At 53.7% G+C, this 18,880-nt stretch overlaps 7 protein-coding genes across 7 annotated transcripts; 4 read left to right on the forward strand and 3 right to left on the reverse strand.

Annotated features, from left to right (window-relative positions):
- Positions 1–1,344: 1,344 nt before the first annotated feature.
- Positions 1,345–2,298, forward strand: PG997_015362 (glycoside hydrolase family 18; the record flags this gene model as incomplete). Its single annotated transcript, XM_066819676.1, has 1 exon — positions 1,345–2,298. The coding sequence occupies one exon, from the start codon at positions 1,345–1,347 to the stop codon at positions 2,296–2,298; it is 954 nt and encodes a 317-aa protein (XP_066660561.1).
- Positions 2,299–2,691: 393 nt separating this feature from the next.
- Positions 2,692–3,534, reverse strand: PG997_015363 (uncharacterized protein; the record flags this gene model as incomplete). The annotated part of the gene is made up of 1 exon (XM_066819677.1): positions 2,692–3,534. The coding sequence occupies one exon, from the start codon at positions 3,532–3,534 to the stop codon at positions 2,692–2,694; it is 843 nt and encodes a 280-aa protein (XP_066660562.1).
- Positions 3,535–5,359: 1,825 nt separating this feature from the next.
- On the forward strand, positions 5,360–5,950 carry PG997_015364 (carbonic anhydrase; the record flags this gene model as incomplete). Its single annotated transcript, XM_066819678.1, has 2 exons — positions 5,360–5,465; positions 5,544–5,950. 2 exons carry the CDS (start codon positions 5,360–5,362, stop codon positions 5,948–5,950), a joined length of 513 nt encoding a protein of 170 aa, XP_066660563.1.
- A 609-nt stretch (positions 5,951–6,559) lies between these two features.
- PG997_015365 (uncharacterized protein) lies at positions 6,560–7,722 on the reverse strand (the record flags this gene model as incomplete). The annotated part of the gene is made up of 3 exons (XM_066819679.1): positions 6,560–7,262; positions 7,374–7,481; positions 7,505–7,722. 3 exons carry the CDS (start codon positions 7,720–7,722, stop codon positions 6,560–6,562), a joined length of 1,029 nt encoding a protein of 342 aa, XP_066660564.1.
- Positions 7,723–11,320: 3,598 nt separating this feature from the next.
- Positions 11,321–12,478, forward strand: PG997_015366 (P-loop containing nucleoside triphosphate hydrolase protein; the record flags this gene model as incomplete). Its single annotated transcript, XM_066819680.1, has 5 exons — positions 11,321–11,390; positions 11,443–11,665; positions 11,735–11,856; positions 11,911–11,988; positions 12,057–12,478. 5 exons carry the CDS (start codon positions 11,321–11,323, stop codon positions 12,476–12,478), a joined length of 915 nt encoding a protein of 304 aa, XP_066660565.1.
- A 140-nt stretch (positions 12,479–12,618) lies between these two features.
- PG997_015367 (Nacht domain protein) lies at positions 12,619–15,504 on the reverse strand (the record flags this gene model as incomplete). Its single annotated transcript, XM_066819681.1, has 6 exons — positions 12,619–13,608; positions 13,730–14,086; positions 14,140–14,193; positions 14,318–14,525; positions 14,621–14,782; positions 15,314–15,504. 6 exons carry the CDS (start codon positions 15,502–15,504, stop codon positions 12,619–12,621), a joined length of 1,962 nt encoding a protein of 653 aa, XP_066660566.1.
- Positions 15,505–16,176: 672 nt separating this feature from the next.
- On the forward strand, positions 16,177–17,937 carry PG997_015368 (uncharacterized protein; the record flags this gene model as incomplete). The annotated part of the gene is made up of 1 exon (XM_066819682.1): positions 16,177–17,937. One exon carries the CDS (start codon positions 16,177–16,179, stop codon positions 17,935–17,937), a length of 1,761 nt encoding a protein of 586 aa, XP_066660567.1.
- Positions 17,938–18,880: the final 943 nt, after the last annotated feature.

Consider the following 18,880-nt stretch of genomic DNA (forward strand, 5'->3'; position numbering starts at 1 on the left):
GCGGATATATTGATCCCCCTCCAACCATCGCCTAATACTTGCAGCTTGTATTGGCTTGGCTGGAATTCTTTTTCGAGTGTATTACTTCAAGAATATCATCTACATCTGTGATCATTCCGACTCATGTCAGACTTCTAGTCCTAACCCCAGCTAGGTAGGTGGTGATCAACAGTCAGTGTAGCCTACACGCTCATGCAAGTAAGGTCAGGGGTTATCGCAGCCTGCAATCAAGTGACCTGCACGCCTGGTCACAATATGTGGAAAGTGGCCCGACTTCCGAGATGTGGGAGCCCTACATAAGATAAGAGACTTCACCTTACGGCTTCCACAGCTTGGATATTTGCTTATTCTTCTTATATTCATCGTCGTATGGACGTGGATATATATATAGCAGCTGGCGTTTTGATCAGCAGCCTCCTTCCTCCTTCTCACTGGCTACTAGATGTTTCGTGTATGAACAAATCCAGTTCACCGCCGACATCCGTAATATTAGAAGAGTAAGCCTCCAATGTAACCTCAGTTGTCCGTTACCGGCGGGAGGTGGGATGGCTCAAGATGCAATACTCTGCCGTGGTAACTGGCCCGTTGATGTAGGCTACATGTAGTCGACCTCAAGCATTCAAAGCGGGGTCCTGCTTGCATGCGGGTAGTGCAGACGCCAAGCCTGTGGTGAGCTGCCTCTCTCTCTGTAGTGGTGGTCTTACAGACCGAAGCTATCAACATGTGTCAGGTCACACAGCAGCCAAAGTTCCTCCGTTCGGCTCTTGCAAGTCACTCGCTCGCTCGGCGGTCAACCCAAGTAACGCATGTCGCTTCCTAAATTGGGATAGCGAATCACCAGGGCATGTTTGCATCTGTTTTCTGTGCCAGTGTGACGTGACGGGTACAGGGCGCACCGAAGAGATGAGATGGATTGGGATCCTTGTTGAAAACAGTGGTGATCGCATATAAGTGCTTACTCGCAAGTACGGTGTAAAGAGTGCGGCAAAGCACCAGGTCAAACCGACGGTGCATTCGGCGCAATTAAGGCGAGGATTTAGCTGCAGCAGGATCGACAGAGTGAGAAGAAAAAGGAGCAACGTTGGTTATTTATGTAGACTGAGATTACAGGAATGTACGTGTAACGGTCCCTCGCATCCCCAAGCAAACACAGGCGATATAAAGCTGTCCTGCCATGGTATATGTCCTCGTGCGGGCTACTTGACAGCCAAGACATAGACCAAGACACAGGGCAGAAGACACGCGGGTCTTCATCCAAGACATCACCAGCAGACCCCTTCTTTGCACGCAACCTACTCACTTTCCAACGTACTTACTGTCAGATAAATAGAGTTGAAACAAAACATGCTGCCCTGCAAAGTCGCAACAGGATGGCTCACCAAGCTGATCCTTACCTTCTCGATGCTCACCATGGCCTACGCCGCTGAGACCAACGCGGCCGCGGCCGCCAACGACCACCGCGTCGTCGTCTACTACCAGACCACCAACGTGAATAACTCGGCCACCGACCACATCTCCATGCTCCCGCTTATCGATCCCTCCCGGCCCATCTCCGTAACGCACGTGCTCGTCTCCGCGATCCACATCGTCGACGAGCAGGACGGCTGGATCCGCCTCAACGACTTCACCCCCGACAACCCCCGCTTCGACGCCGTCTGGAGCGACGCCGCCCAGCTGCAGGCCGCAGGCGTCACCGTGACCGCCATGATCGGCGGCGCCGCGCAGGGCTCCTTCCAGCGCCTCGACGGCGACGACGCCCAGTTCGAGCTCTACTATAGCCACCTCCACGACTTCCTCGCGGGCTACAACCTCCAGGGCGTCGACCTCGACGTCGAGGAGCGCATGTCTCTAAACGGGATCGTCCGCCTCATCGACCGGCTGCGCGCCGACTTCGGTGCTGGGTTCGTCATCTCGCTCGCGCCCGTGGGCGCGGCCCTGCGCAAGGGCGGCGGCAACCTGAGCGGGTTCAGCTACTTCGACCTCGAGGCGCAGCGCGGGGCGGACATCGACTTCTACAACGCCCAGTTCTACTTCGGCTGGGGCAGCCCGCAGACCGCGTCCGACTACGAGGACATTGTCGACTCGGGCTTCCCCGCCCGCAAGGTCACCATGGGCATGCTGACGAGCACGGAGAACGGCAGCGGGTTCGTCCCGCTCGATGTCGTGGCGGGCACGTTGAGGGACTTGACGGCGCAGTACCCGGACTTTGGCGGGGTCGCGGCCTGGGAGTACTTCAACAGCGTGCCGGGGGCAAGGCGGCGCCGTGGGAGTGGGCGGCTTGGATGGCGGAGAATATGAGGACAGGTGCGGCCGCCGCGGAGAAGACTTCAGGCGCTTCGAGGGCTTCGTTCCGACTGAAGCGGGCGTATCACGATATCACGCATGTGGCTCGGCGCTGGAAGAGTGAGTTGTGGCGATGGATCAAATAATGCGGTTTTCGAGCTCTGTATATACTATACCTTGATCAATGTTTTCGCGCGCATCTTGATACCCTTGGTTTGTACATGTTCACGGTCATAGGTAGGTAATGATAGCAAGTACACCCCTGATGGCAGAAGATTAGCAAGTATGGGCGAGGTTCTCACCTCATGTATGCAATATGATGAATTGGTATTCCTCCTCGAATGCTGCATGGCTTGGTATCAAATCGTCGTTAGCCTGCGCCCCAGTAGAATAATAGAATGACATGTGCTACTCTCCCTGCTTCTGCTTATCTTCCCGCAGCCTCTTCAATAATGCCTCCATCTTCGCACTCCGTTTCGGCGCAGGTTTCGGTGCAGCCGTTGCATCATCGCCAGCAGCGGCGGCGGCCGGTTCTTCGACAACGATACCGCTGGCATCCTTGTCTTTGCGGGCCTTCTTGGCTGCTTTGCGCTGGCGCACTTCTTCCAGGCGCTTCTCGATGTCTGCAATCCTTGCATCGTACTGACCGTCTCGTTCAGATGTCGTAGGTTTGCTTTCACCAGAGTCGCCTTGTGGTGGTTGTTGTGGGTGTGCCGGCGCCTTCTGCTCTTGTACTATTGTCGGATTCCGCAGCCGTTCCCTCTCTTCAGCCTCTCGCATCAGCCGTTGCCGCTCCTCCCTCCGCTTCCGCCCTCGCTCCATAGCCGCCTGCTTCTCCGCCTCAGTCTCAGCAACCTTGCCGTCATCGCGCTTCCGCTTGACGGCCGTGCCGTTCTCGCGGGCCTCGAGGTCCTCGATCATGGCGCGCTTCTTGGCGTCCATGGCGGCGCGCTGCTGCTCGCGGATGAGGATGGCGCTGCGGGCGCTGTTGTAGGCCTCGCGGGTGGCCGGGTCGGACAAGATCTCGCGGGCGCGCTCGAGCAGCTCCCACTTGGCCTTCATGGTGTCGTTGAAGCCGTCGCCGCTGGGGCCGCCGACCTTGTCCGGGTGGTACTTCAGACTGGCCTTGCGCCAGGCGCGGCGCACCTCGGCCTGGTCCTCGGCTTTGAGCGCATCGATGCCGAGCAGGTCGAACAGGTCTTCGGTTTTGGCGTATTCCCTGGCGAGGGCGAGCAGCTCGGATTTTTCCATGGTGACTGGGGGTGGTGGTTGTTGGGGGATGGGTTGGCAAAGGTTGAAGTGGTGCAGGGTCTTGTAGATTTCGCAGGTAGGTAGGCACTGGAGAAACCGCTGCTGCAGATGTGGGGCTGCTGCACTGCAGTGGGCGCGGCCTGCTTCCGCACTTCGCCAATGCCACTCTATTCCAAGCTAGAATCAACTCAACTCAAAGCCAGTCGTACCAATATCAATGTGTCTCTTGTTCGCTCGGTACTGCTCTGAGATTGCTATTCGCTCGACATATAACTGGATTATGTTACAGTTTACGCCATTCCCTTCGCAAGACCCTTCGGTATAAACATAGTAATTCTCAGATGTCAGATGACCCTGAACTTGCCTTTCTCTACAAACAGGATGATCATGTTGATCATTGATGCGATGTAGGCGGCTATTGTATGGTATTTCGCAAGTGTCTTAGATCGCACCAAGAGGTGCTACCTTCTTAGGCAAATCCATCGATTGTACCGTCTTCGGTTGGAGTATCCGCTGCATCTTGTCCATCTTTCACCAGCCACCAACGGGCCCAGCTCGACATTGTCCATATGAATGAATGCCACTAGCCTGAGTGAGCTAGGGAATGCAGGGGTAAAAGCGTGTTCGAAGCATGTTGCGACGCGTCGAAGCCATTGAGTGCGGCGGTCGCGAAGGGCCAGAGATGCAGTTCTGTGCGTACAATGCATTAGAGCTTGGGTGCTTTATGCCGACTCTTGTGCATTCTACCCACTTGTTCAGGTTCGGCCGAGAAGGCAATGCACAAAACCCAGGCCTAATGGTGGAAGTACCTTTTGGCTAGTGGAGGAGTCGCGTCAGATCGCGTGCCCCTGTCGGTACTTGCTGCGTTCATGGTCCACTCAAGCTATCCACTCCCACCAGGTATCGAAGAGGTTGGTGCTGTTAAGGTGACCGAGGACAGCTGGGGCAGAGCTCAGCTTTGAGAAGGGTTTGTCTGATCTGCTCCCCAGGTCGAGGCGCTAGTTGCATACCATACACTCTGTTCAAACATAACCACAACTCCAGAGAGCTCCTTCGTCTTGCTCGTTTCGGGCGGGCCCCTGCTGACATTGTCTCCTTCAGTCGCTGCCTATGGTGTCACGTCCTGCGTCGGTGAAAGAGACTAGGAGATAAGGAGGCATCGTCTCCCTCGCCACGTGCACTTCGACGTTCCGCATGACGTAGCCAATTGAGTGAGGCATTCCGTTGCAATTGATGAGACAGTCGTCATATGAAGCATTGACTGCCTGGGCAGTCATGCCTTTCGTAGTCCGACCGGCTGCCTCTCCGGATAGCCTGGACTCCTGGGTTATGCCCTCGCTCTCGAGGCGGCCGCAGGATCTGCGCCGTTGGGTGTTCATTCGGAGGGTTCTCTCGATGGGTCGGACCAGCCAAACTACGGCGATCTCAAACATCACCACCCAACCCACTTTGTCTCTCTACCCGTTGAGCCGACCGAGAGATAACTCCTCCGCCACCGTTTAGCATATGCGGCTAGACACAATAGCGAGCCCGGAAAAAGGAACAACGGATTTGAATCAGCTCTCTTATGCGTCCCTGCTTTTTGCGTGATTTCAGGTGCGGCATGACGCCAGATTCCAAAACCCCTCTTCCGTCGCCCACGTAGCCAATCACCACTCCGACTTGTGCGACTATACCTGCATACTTAATCAGCCTCTCCCCGGTCTCAGAAGTGATGATATATTGATTGATTCCAGAACTGCTACTGCTGCTACCCCACTATCAATCATACTCGACTCTACACATCAAAACTCATCATACTCTCAACTGCAACAGCTCAGAAGCCATGGCGTCCCCCATCCAACAGAACCTGGAGAAGAAGAATGCCGAATACAGTGCAGACTTCAGCAAGGGCGACTTGCCCCTTCCTCCCGGAAAGCACTACCTCGTCGGTATGTCCTATGTCCCATGTCCCAGCCCCTTGAGCAGTGATGCATAACGTAGACGGGATGCTAACCGGAGGACGATAGTGACCTGCATGGACGCCCGCATCGACCCGTGCGCGGCCTTTGGCATCGACCTCGGCGACGCGCACGTGATCCGCAACGCCGGCGGGTGCGTCCGCGACGCCCTGCGCTCCGTCGTCATCTCGCAGCAGCTGCTGGGCACGCGCGAGATCCTCGTCGTCAAGCACACCGACTGCGGCATGCTGACGTTTACCAACGACGACATCCGCGCCAAGGTCAAGGAGAACCTCGGCGCCGCCGCCGCCGTCGAGCTCGCCACGCTCGACTACTTGCCGTTCCCCGACGTCGAGCAGGCGGTCCGCGACGACTTGGGATTTCTGAAGGAGCACACGGCCGCGACGCGCGGGGATACGGTCGTCAGTGGGTGGGTGTACGATGTCAAGACGGGGAAGGTGAAGTCAGTCGCTTAGGTGGTGGAGCACAACATTCCGTGGACCGGATGATATGGCATGGCTTCGTTGCATCAACTCACGGAACCTTGGCTGTGACGGCGTGAGTGCTCGGGTTTCTACAGCATCACAACCAACATCGAGCGGGCTATGCACCAATGTACAGGATCGATTGTCGGCCAGATTTATCATGTCATGTCATCCCAGGCTACTACGACACATCGATGGGGCAGATCAGAACTGACTTGCACTTGAACTGCTTCTGTTCTTGTTGATCTGATAGCTCTTCGATTGGCGACAACCATTTTTCTGTGTGCAACAGGGAGCAACAGGCCCGGCAGATATAGGCGCAGCAAACCAAGCGGTGCAGAGAAGCTACGGTTAACAGAAGCAAAGGTTACAAAGGTATGCCATTATACAAAACAATTATAAGAAATTAGAGTACAGTCTTATTGTATGCATCTATGTTGGTGTTCTAAATTCCTGACCTCTATAACCCCATCCAGGCTTGCTCAGAGGGTCTTAAACTTGATCCCTTGACCGTCTTGACCACCATGCCCATTCGCTCGTATCTCGAACGCCTAATGCAGAGCAGACAAAACGCGACTCTGTTCATGTATGTACACTTGGTCAAGCCGAGCCGAGCAATAGCTCCCTCGCATACCAGCTCACGGCAAATGTGCTACCTGGTCCCAGCACCAACGTGCCAATCGGAAAGGATGCAACATTATACAAAAGTCCCTTGAGGCTTAGCAAGCCAGCCAGGTAGAGATCAAAGTACGAATAGACCAGCCAGAGGAAGCTGCTGCTAAACAGACCAATCTCGTCCGCCTGGAACGCCTTCCGACTGCGCAAGACAAGCCCATCCTGTGGTTCGGGACCCGGCGTGAACAAGGTAGCGAGCGGATGTGGGGAAAATGTGATAGTATAGACCCACACTGCGGTCGATATCAAGACCAATACCGCGAGCATCGCTTTCTGTATTGAAGACGGCGACGGCGATCGGATCCTCCTTCCCGGAAACAGCCTGAGGGCCAGGCCAGCTAGAACGTTGCCGATGCCGATTAACAACGGGGTCGACTGCCAGGCCCAGGTCCAGTAGTGGCGAGACTCGTAGCTCGGGGCCAGGAACATGGCGAACACCTCGGCCGTGTGTAACACAAGCACGAGCGGGATCAGGAGGATGTTGCCCCTGGCCCAGGCGGACCGGCGTGGGGGCCGGGACCTCGCCAGCTCGGAAGCCGATGGGCTAAACACGATGCATAGGAAGTAGAACACTGGCATGGTTATCGCCGCGCCTGTAAGCTGAGACACGAAGGCAAAGACCGTAGGGCTATAAGGTGAACCATCATTAGCAACCAGTAATCGGGGCAACAGGGGCATTCCCTCCTCGTTATGCACGGCAATGGCAGAAGATGGCTGGCTGTACTGGATTTACACGTACATGTACGCAGGCGACCAGGCGTTGGCCGCGCGGTGGGACTCCAGGATCCAGATGGCGTACAGGGGCCCCAGGTCGATGAGAAAGTGGAAGGTCTGCCACGCGGCGATGCTGTCGTACCCGAACGACGAGACGGAGAAGGTGGCGGTGCCGCCGCGCCAGAGCCGGTCAGGAAGTCGACGCCGTGGAAGTCGTCGAGGATGGCGAATTTGTTGTCGTTGCCCCATTCGATGAAGCCGGACTCGGCGGAGGGCCGGGCGGTGGAGATGATCTGGTCGAGATTCATTTCTCGCCAGGACCAGGCGAAGAGGAGGAGGAAGGGCAGGGCCCCAACTACGCGTGAGATCCCCATGGTGATAATTGTCTAGGGAAGTAGAGGTTGAGAACTGTTTCCTCCTAAGCATGGGCGACATAGAGGTTGATATAATTAACCCCTTTAAAATGGTGACGCCTCGAGTTCGACCTCTCGAAGCCCGTGCTGAAGATCGAGTTCCTCCGGGAGAAAGGGCGTAAATACTAAGGGCTTCGGAGGAACTTGTCATCCAGGTATGCAGGGTATGCTGACATCTCTCCGAGTCTTACGGCACAGCTTACAGTGGGACAATCAGTGGGGTCCCGCTCACCATCGTATGGTGTCGACCGGGGATCGGCTAGGAGTACATTTGGTTCGTTGGATAAAAATGCCGTCTTGGTTCGATTTCCAATCGCTCAATCGCCCTATTGCCCTCGATTTCGGGTGACCGCCGCATCAGTGCGGCATGATCACCTTGCAACGATGATTACGCATGGCTATCAGATAAGTCCGTTCTTCTCGTATACTCTGGTAGTACGCCAGGGATTCATGACTATATCATCCCCAATGCGTGACACATTTGGGTTCGCATATGGTGGGACCACGACGAACCGTGTTGGTGGTTCCTTGTTTATGAAAGTAATGGTGTTGTCGCCCATCTTCGCGTGCATGGCGCCGGACAAGATGCCCGAGATAACCAGTATTAATATCAAACTCCCGAAACTACGTTGCCGTTGCGAGACAACCGAACGCCACTACACTCGCGGTAGCTCTCCGTTGGACTTGGCGTTTGCCGATACTAGCAGGAGGCCGAGTCATCATAGCTTTCCACGTCAACGTGGGCAGTATCTAGGGTTGAACAGGGTCTGCGAACGAAGGGGTGTTCCATTAGTTGGGAATTACCCCCACCGGTTCATGGAGTGGCGGCCATACGAACTCCGATCCCCGGTTGTGCCAGCCGGCTTTGTAAATCGTCAACCGGCCTGGCCTGGGCCAAAGTTTGTTGCTTGGAAGATGGCGCGGAAGAAGTTCGCGACATCCACAGTGTAGATACCCTACTAGAGTATCTGCTTTTTCGAGGTGGATGATCGTTCCCGTGCCGGAGCCATGCGGTAGGCTTCTACGTCATGCAAGGCAATGTGGCTTACGTCTGTATGGCACGTACGGTAAGCAGGCTGAAGACTCGATGTAGCAGCTCATCCGCTAGTGACTCTGGCACAATTGGAGGTCATGTTGCTGCAGAAGTGCCTGAGAACCCCTCAGTTCCTGCCTGACCCTGGTTGTCAGACGTGCTAACCTCCCAATCCGCGCCTGGCTGAATTGCCTTTTCTCTTCTCAATACTTCTACCGCATACAACAAGCAGCAGGGGCACTGACTACTCGAGTCGCAAGATGGAAAGACACGGTCCGATGCCTGGCGCCTCACAGTTCGCCATGAGGCAGGAGTCGATGCGGATGATGCTGTACGAACCGGAGTCTGAGAGCGACTCAGATTCATCGCGGAGTAGTGGGTCATCGTCGCCCGACAGTCCGCCTAGACGTGCCCGACGCAAGGCTAAGTCGATGTTCATCGACGACACGATTGCCCAGGATGATACCCGAGGGCAAACCGCTGAAACAGTTCGGCTACTTGCTGATATGGGTTTGGAATTGGCAATAAAAGGTTCGTATTTCGGCTATTGTAATCATCCCCCACAAACTTACTATGGCAATTCTTTCTGACCATTCAGCTGTGAAATCCAAGAACCATGCAGCTGAGATGGCTGGCAGAGGACCCGGCGCCATGTTGTCCAGTCCGCCAATACCTAGCCCTTTTGGTCGTGTCGTGCCGCCAGGAGCTCGTCCTCCGGCATCACTGCTACCACCGCTACCGCGAGCAGGGCCTCCTCGTCCACTCCTACCTCCTGGGGCAATATGGATGCGAGACAAGGTTAATCTGAACTCAACATGGAGGCACACTTTGGCTCGGCACAGGAGCACTGCCGAGGCTTCAGGTGGGTATAATATTGAGTCTACCGACCATGCCTCAATGCCACCTAACGAAGCCCTCGGGAGCGAAGAAATAGTACAAAACCAAACTGGATCGGCAGCGGTGCAGTCCCTTGCTTCACCCGAGGCTTCGCATCGTGAAACTACTGATACCGGCATGGGAAACGACAGTAATACTGTTGCGGATGGAGAGCACCAAGGAGCTGATGGCGAGTTTGACATTGAGACTACGGACTCGAAAGAAACAGGCAATGAGGCCACCAAAGCACAGCCTCCTCCTGTCGAACATGATCCATCTAGTGCAGATGGCGTGAGCCGCTCCATTAGCCCTGGAACACCACCCAAGGCAACTGGGCTTGCTGAAGCCTTGGGTGAGGTTGCCGACAGACATCTCGAAATCGATGTGCTGGACCACTCACACGATACATCGCGATACATTGGATATTTGCTGGATACCATTCATTCTCTGGAGTCAAGACTTTTCTATAAGGGTGCCCGAGACCCTGTTAGTAAAAGCGAGAAAGCTCCCCAGGCAGAGTTGCCTGCGAATGGGGAAAAGGGACCACGCTCGCAAGTCCTCCATAGAGTGGTATGCTCGGACTCCTGGCACGATCACGGCGGCATGTTGTTTGAAGATGAACCAGAATATCAAACGGATGCCACTCACGAATACAAACTTCTTTCCGGCAACAAAGAGGTTGCCGACGTAAGATACTATGTGGAGGAACACCCAGAAATTTTGTTCATTGTTCTCAAAGAACATGAGTGTGGCTCGGCCCGCCGCCAGAGAGATGAACGAGCCATCCAAAGTGATGGTGGCCGGACATCCGAGAGGAACGAAATCATCCAGATTGTTTCGACAGCGCTGAATGACGCATTCAAGCGCATCGCCAAATTTGATCCATATGGCCGTCGCAACTCGGATGGGCGCGATGCATTCGTGGGAACAATGGAAGCACCCTATCTTTTTCTATTCCACCACCACCAGAAGCTCAAAGACTTGGTGGAACAGGAGATTTCCTATAGGCCTATACTTGACCCGCTCCTGCTGTTCCTGGAACAGAACTATGGTGAAGAATATCGCTCGGCCAACGAGCTCTTCCAGCGGGGCCTTGTCACTGCTTACCATTCTTCGAAGCTATACAAACCCCACGACATTGTCGTAACTCAAACGGGCCACGGCAACTCGTTACGTGCTCGTTTGCTGAGTCGATTTCCGGAGAGGACACCAAAGGACAGGGACAGGTGGACTTTAGAAGGTTGGTCCTGGGCTTACAATGGCCGAGAAGCAAGACGGGAGGGTTGGACCCAAGACACCGACTCTTTCCTAGTGGACGAGTTTCCCATCACCAAGCTCCCCATATATCCTCTCAAGTACGCCAGACCGGAGGTAATCAATCAGATCCGAGAGACTGGAAGACAGTTCTGGAGTATGCGCCACCAGAGCTTGCGCTGTTACACTGGATGGGATGAGAAGCACGACCGCTATTACGTTTGTTGCCACACACCACCGAGTCTACCTCTTCGCTAACGACTTCTCTAGACTAATGAAAGATTCGTGGTGGATGTAACGACATACTATATGATGTTCACAAATAGGTCATCGAAGGTTTTTCAAGGTTGAGTCCATTTACGACAAGTGGCCACAAAGGATCGACGCCAAGAGGAGATGCCCCCGAGCTGCGAGTTTCTCTTACCTGGTGCCATTGAAGGGTTCAATCTGGGATCCAAAAAATGGGGTAAGTTTTTACCATGTTCATCCGATAGATGTGGCTTCTAACCGAGAAACAGTAGCACTAAACGTAAACAACTTCCTCCCGGAAGTGGACTGGAATAAGAACGCATTCAAGCAGCTCGTACTTGACGAGAAGACCAAGGAGATGATCCACGCACTTGTCGTCGTGCAGAAGTCGAGGGACAAGGCCATGGACGACATTATCAAGGGCAAGGGCAATGGTCTGATTCTTCTGCTACACGGCAGCCCCGGCACGGGCAAGACGTTGACAGCGGAGAGGTAAAGCCGAGATCTGATATTTACCCTACCCTCATATGGTATGTATGCTGACCTATTGCTGCCTATTAGCGTGGCAGAGATAGCCGAGAAACCACTATATCGAGTCACTTGCGGCGACATAGGAACCGAAGCGCAGGAAGTCGAGAGGTACCTGCAAACTGTCTTGTTCCTGGGCAAGATCTGGGATTGTGGTATGCTTCAGGGGAAGGTATAGATGTCAATATGTGGTTGCTGACCGAAAACAGTGCTCTTGCTTGATGAAGCAGATGTCTTCCTGGAGGAGAGGACAATGGCCGACCTAGCCCGAAACAGTCTTGTCTCTGGTGCGTCAATCACCCCCATGCTTCCCTCTACGGATTTATTCGTCCTGGACGCTAACTACCCAGCAAAGTCTTCCTCCGTATTCTGGAGTACTACGATGGTATTCTCATCCTGACCTCGAACCGCGTAGGTACCTTCGACGAAGCTTTCAAGTCACGTATCCAGGTCGCGATTCACTATGACAATCTCACCAAGAAGTCTCGTAAGGCTATCTGGCGCAACTTCTTCGACATGATCCAAGAGTCAGACGAGGACGCCAACATGCCGGAGCTCGAGGGGCGTCTCGACGATCTGGCCTTGGAAGAGATGAATGGCCGGCAGATCCGGAACGCGCTGCTTACGGCGCGTCAGCTCGCGCAGCACCGGGGTGAGAGGTTGGACTGGGAGCATTTGAACCAGGTCATCAAGACTGCGGCTGCTTTCAACAAGTATTTGAAGACTGTAAAGGGGCACACGGATGACAGGTGGGCGCGTGAGGAAGGTATCAGGTAAATGGGTTCGCAAAGGATCGGATGCGTTCAGTGGTGGGCGCTTCGCACTATATATCGGGTTTTATCTTGTATTTCTGATGGTTACAACGAGGTATGAGCTTTCCTACCAGATCCTACTATCCATCTATATCGTGTATATACTCAAAACTTGCCCACTACTGTCCGAATTTCCTCGGATATTATCCTGTTTCGTTGCCTAAACACCCCGCGGTACTTAGGCTGCCGCATCAAACGACCAATCTGCCGGCCCCTGTCCGTATGAATGCACATGTCCCCAAACACCTCTTCTGTGTCCATCGACGCTGCTTCGCGGAAGTTCACCGCAGCAATAACGACCTTAAGACGTCCTTGACGCTGGCGACACCCAACCATTTCCGACATCCGGTCAATGAAGTCACTGACACGGTAACATTCCCTATCGCCCCGAGCATCATCCTCATCATCGAAATCCCTCCTCCCCACAGCTGCCTCTAGAATGCCGATATCGATCACAATGAATAGAGCGGGAAGCGTGGATACACAACGCTCCAAAACTTTGAACCATTGCTCGACGGTAACGATACTACGCAGGTGGCGTATCGTGACCGGGTTACGACTTTCCGTCATGGCGGCTGCACTCAGATGTAGGGTTTGCAGGACCAGCGAACGCAGAATCCCGGCCACTGAAAGCGACTGTGGCGAAGATGGTGGTTCTGCAGCAGTTTCGTCGTTGAATTGGAACGACTCAGTCAGGAACGGGAGGGCCCATATGAGGGGATGCTCGCGCTCGAGGACGGCATTCAAGAACTCGACGGCAAAGTCGAGGGGGCTCGTTCGAACCCCACGGCTTTCGGCGAGCAGCAGCAATGAGGTCGGCTCGTCGACCCAGGCCCTCAAGGTGGGAATGGAGGCGGCGGGCAGTTGTGTGGAGAGCTTCTGGATCCGGCGTGTGCGCATGGAGCGACAGAAGGCTAGACTAGACTCGCTATCGGGCGTGCCTTGCTCGAGCATCAGCTGATGGACATCCTCGAGCTGTGCGTTGCGGAAGAACTGCTTCTGGTCGCGCAAGTCTATGAGAACCTCGCCTTGCAGGGATTGTTGAGCTATGATCATCTCATTCTGCAAGGACAACCTGGTCACGATGATCTCGGTCTGTAAAGACTGGGCTACACGAATGTCTAGTTAGCCGGCTCCATGCACGTATCGTCGAAGATAATACCGAAAGTAGAACGAGAAAACACATGCCTCTCAACAACTCCTTCAACTCGCCCACCTCTCTTTTCAAGCTGTGGATCTCCACGTGCTGGTCCCGGATCTCGGCCCTGGATGCGGCGCTGGCCAGCTCATTGACCCGTTGGGAATGCTCCGCGATCTCGTTTATGATGGGACTGAAGCTGAGCTTGAACGGATGGATAATGGCGGCGACCGAGTGCATGACCTTGCTCTTTTTAGACCACTGCACCGCCATGAGCGCGAACTTGATGATCTTGGCGTACAGGCGCGCCACGGCCTCGCGCATCCGCTTCGTCGGGTACAGCTCCGAGTGAAGCACAGTCCACGGTAGCATGTCGGCAATGAGTGATATGGCCTTGGAGATCTCGGCAAGGAGCTCTTCGTGGTTCAGGACGGCCTGACGCAACGTTAGTATGCGGTTTCCTCGTGAAATGCCTGTCGGTGTCTTACCGTAAAGAGAAACTTGAATGTGCCCCAAACCAACGACGTGAACTCGGGATAGTGCTGCGCCAACGTATCAAAAACAGCTATATGAAGGACTCAGGTTAGAAATGCTCCCAGCTATGCGTCTCGACGGGAATCTGCATGACCTGCTTTCGTAGTATTTGACACGCGAGGAGCAGCTGACCAACCACATCCGAGCTTTCGAGGTCTTGGTTCTAGTCTCGTAGTTATTCAAGGCGGATTGGACGGCGACCTGGACGTCAAGCATGGAGTTCTGACTCGATATACCGCTCTGGCTCGATATACCAATGGAATGCAGCTCATCTTGGCTGAGCTCCTTTGTGAACGTTTCGATCGCAAGGTCGTAGGCGTCCTTAGCCGGTTGGGCCCATCTATCATACAGACCAAAACCCCATCGTCAGTCTGGGACTAAGACTTACGAATAAACAGTCAGGTTAGCAGGGCTCGATGAGATCTACACACTTACGACTCCTCAGATGGTGAGTGATACCAGTCGGTATAGGAGGCGCGTGCTCGGGGATTGACCAAGACGCAGCTCGGGGTTGACTGAGCCGTAAGGGGCCCTGTTGATGCGGGGCGAGTGTCGTAAGCGCCATGAGTTGCAATGGCAGCAGACTCGGCAACAGAACTGTAGTCACCGTGTTGCGGTATAACAGCAATTGGGATAATCGGTGGCATTGTTTTTCATGATTATGTCCCAGGCTCTAGCCGATATCCGAGATGAAGGTCCTGCAGCACCTCTTCATGTGGCAGTGCTAGGCATCAGTCGATCTGCAAGGTGATTTGATTGGCCTTGAGCACAGCCATGGCCTGCGATCCCAAAGAAGAGAAAAAGGCTCGCCTAAATCATAGTCCCTTGTCAGCAGCTGGTACCGGTGTGTTCCGTCATACTAATCACAATCAAGTACCAGAGGTACCCTTACACCCAGTGACAAGGCGCACGCAAGGCGAACACTTGACTACTTGCAGCCAGTCGGCAGTTCAACAAGCGCTCAATTATGTCTACGGGGTAAAGATTGGAAATGTCCCCGATTGGTCCATCGGCGATCTGATGCTGGCCTCGACCTCTGACAAGACGTGCAGTGCCGCACACGCCACCTCCAACCCCTCCCAGATTCCCATCTGGCATACATTTAGGTGATTCAAAGCTCATTCATACCCAGCATTGGCACCAACTTCACCCAAGTTGTCGGCATTATTTTGGTGCTCATCCGCTTGATCGGCGCTGTCGTTATTGCCAGGAAGCTCAGCATTCATCTGTTGCTCTGTGGCGTCCTGGGATTTGGCTTGGGCGTTGCTCTCTTCCTCGCGTCGAACAACGGAGAGTGCTTCCATGGCTCTGTCGGACATTCTGAGCGGATGATGTAGCTCAAGTGGCAGTTCTAACGAGAGGTACATAGAACGCTATGGGTTAGCTGGGGTGTTAACTGGGTTCGTAGGAGGGGGCCTGGACCAACACTGATGCGTCTTGGACTTCTTTGACTGGTGCTACGGATAGTGTTTGGTAGGGTGAGTGATGAAGCAAGGGTGGAAAGGATGGGAGTCGAGACGGCAAGGCGATTTGGTCGGTTTGAATGGTCCTGACTCCTGATGCTGCCTTGCGAGGCTCCCACTTCTCGCTACCAAAGCACCGAAAGTGCATTTTCGATGACGCACAGTGGCTGAGTCTAGCAACGCCCGAAAGATACGTTTGTCCAATGATCAATAAACACATGGTAGGCTGTGCATGCGATAAACGCCTAGGCTGTGAGAGAGATCATGTAGTAATGAAAAATTCCTGGGGCCTCACCGAAACATCTGGAACAAGCAGCAAGTCAGTACGGTCGGTAGGCTTGTCTCGGTCGATTGTCGTACATAGAAGGAGACGTATATTCCCTCAATCCACTCCATTTTTATCGTCTCCCAGCGTTCGAGTGTCAGTTGACGCAAATCCAACATTTCAGGCAACTTACCTATATTGATTACTCCCTTGAACTCTCCTGAAACGAGCATATGATATGGAACTTGAATACATTCGGCTCCATGACGCTGGAGTGGATATTAGATTGGCTTCCGTTTTGCCGGACCAAGGCTATGATCCTATCAGAGTGGTATTGTGGCATGTACCCTGACATACCCCCTGGCGTGGTGATATCCAACGATGCTTTTCGACAACGCACCCTTTTGGATGTCCAACGTAGCCTTCCGAAAGACTGGGTGGCGACCGTGACGCTTGAAGGTCGATTCCTTTTCGAACACGAGCCGTCAGAGCGAACTTCCTGGACACACCCAGACCCCAACTCGTATCAGCAACATCTACACGAACCTGTCGAGTTACCATTGCCAGACTTCGAGCCCCGGTATGAAGCCTTGTCATACCTCTGGGGATCACCGGAGAATCCACGCACAGTGCAGGTTGCGCAGTTGGCGCCAGGCTGTCTCGTGGACAGAATAGACTACTCGATGCTATCGTGGACAACAGTAGAAGTCGGGCAGAACTTGGAGGCTGCACTACGACACCTGAGGCTTCATGATGAGTCTCGAACTTTGTGGATCGATGCCTTGTGCATCAACCAGGAAGACGAAGACGAAAAGTCGGAACAGATCGTGCGAATGGCCACCATCTATCGGATGGCCAGCCGTGTGGTCGTGTGGCTTGGTCCCGGAAACCCAAGCGAGCAAAGCACACTAGCCATGTCAACACTCGAGCACCTGGGCAAGCAACTGGAGTTGAGCCAAAGCACCGTGCGGTTCGCTTCGCCCACTGCCACCGAGTCGGCCTGGTTCCGTGCCGTGACTCCCCTTCCCTACCCAGAGGAGACGTGGTTCGCTATCCAGGCGTTACTGTCCAGGCCATACTTCGGCCGCTTGTGGATCATGCAGGAGATCCTTCTGGCCAACTCGAAGACACTGGTAGTGTGTGGACGAGACGAGGTGACCTGGTACCATTTCATCCGTGCCATTGTCTGCCTGGTTGCTAAAGATAGCCTGCCGTGCAGCCTCCGCAGGCCGCTGGAGTTTGTACGTGCTCTGACGTGGAGATTCGACCAGCTATCCATCCCCTTCATCATGAACCTAGCTCGGCAGAAGCAATGCTACATAGCCAAAGATCGAATCTACGGGGTCCTAGGGATCACCCCTCCCGAATTTACCCGGTCGATCAAGCCCGACTACAAGGCCGAAGACAGACAGGTGTTCATGGATGCCGCACTGGCTTGCATGAACTACGACAACCGGCTCACCCTCCTCCAGGACTGCGAGTTCCCTTCGCCTCCTGACGAAAGGGGCCAACGACCTTCGTGGGTTCCTGACTGGTCTGTCCCACGCGTTACCCGACCTCTTTCAGCATTCGTACTTTCCAGTGGAATATCGCGATCCTGTAGCACTTTCATCGCACCCGACATGTTGCAGGTCAAGGGCCGTCGGTTAGCAGTCCTTGGCAAAGTCGGCCCGCCAACCCCGACGGACCCATGGGAAATCCTATGTCATATACAGGACATGGAGCCTCGTAATTTGACAACAGAGTCATATATCACTGGAGGGTCGCTCCTGGACGCCTTCCTCATGATCTTGCGTCTCGGCTATGTTGATGACAGATGGCCCGGTCACCATCTACCGACCATGGCTGCCTGGAAAAAATACTTCCTTGATAGACTATACAGCGTCAACGGTGTCCCGAGTAAGAGCGAGGTTGAAAACAGTGACGGCTATTTCGTCACTAGCATTCTGAAAGGGCGATCGTTTGTCACAACAGCGCAAGGCTACATTGGGCTTGCTCCTGCAGGAGCGAGGCAAGGTACGTGAACGAATCATCATTGCTGTATTGACAGCTAATATGGCGCTGGAAGCTAACGGCAGAAGAAGGTGATGTGGCATGCACTCTCCTTGGTTGCAAGTCATCCATCTTACTACGACAAACCGAGGACGGTGAGAGGTTTCGCGTAGTGGGAGAATGTTACATCCACGGCCTTGACGACACCAACGGGCTTTTGGGTCAGCTACCAGAAGACTGGTCGGTGCAGATCGAGAAGGATGACTCAGGACATGCCCGATATTCCTACCACAGCTGTGAAACGGACTCAACTACCAGACAGGATCCTCGGCTGGGCCCACTGCCTCAAGATTGGGTTCATTCGAACCGCTCAAGACGAGCGGGGACGCCGTCTCTGTGGGATTGTTTCGAGAACACCAAGACGGGAGAAGTCATGGACTCGGACCCTCGTCTTTTACCTAGAGCTCTGGAGGCGTTAGGGGTCACGTTGGAAAGGTTTTTATTATATTAAGATTAATAAGCTAGTTACGAGTACGGTATAATGAAATAATAATAAATTTAATAGTTTTTTAATTAATTATTTTATAAAATTATTTTATTATATTAAAATATTTCGGCGTTTAAAGTTTATAACTATAACGTGGTTTATTACCGAGTCGCTTATATTATTAAATCGCTTATTTTTACTACTTCTCGACACTTTTATATAAGTTAATTTAATTATAATATATTAAATTAATTAAAACTATTCGCTATCGGAATCGCTACTTAATTCTATATTATTTTCACATGTTCGCGCGTTATAACCTGTTTCGCCGCAAATGCCACAACGCCTGCCGCCCGTCGCGCGCCGCTTCGACGAACCCCCATTTTCGCCTTCGCCGGTCGCTGAACGCTTCCTTTTGCCTTCTCGTCCTGTAGCGCTTGAGATTCCTAAATAGTAAGGGCTTTTTTAAGCTTGACTCGCGACTTCTT

Source organism: Apiospora hydei, assembly GCF_038363865.1.
Source record: "Apiospora hydei strain CBS 114990 chromosome Unknown utg000011l_segment0_segment0, whole genome shotgun sequence".
NCBI lineage: Eukaryota > Fungi > Ascomycota > Sordariomycetes > Amphisphaeriales > Apiosporaceae > Apiospora > Apiospora hydei.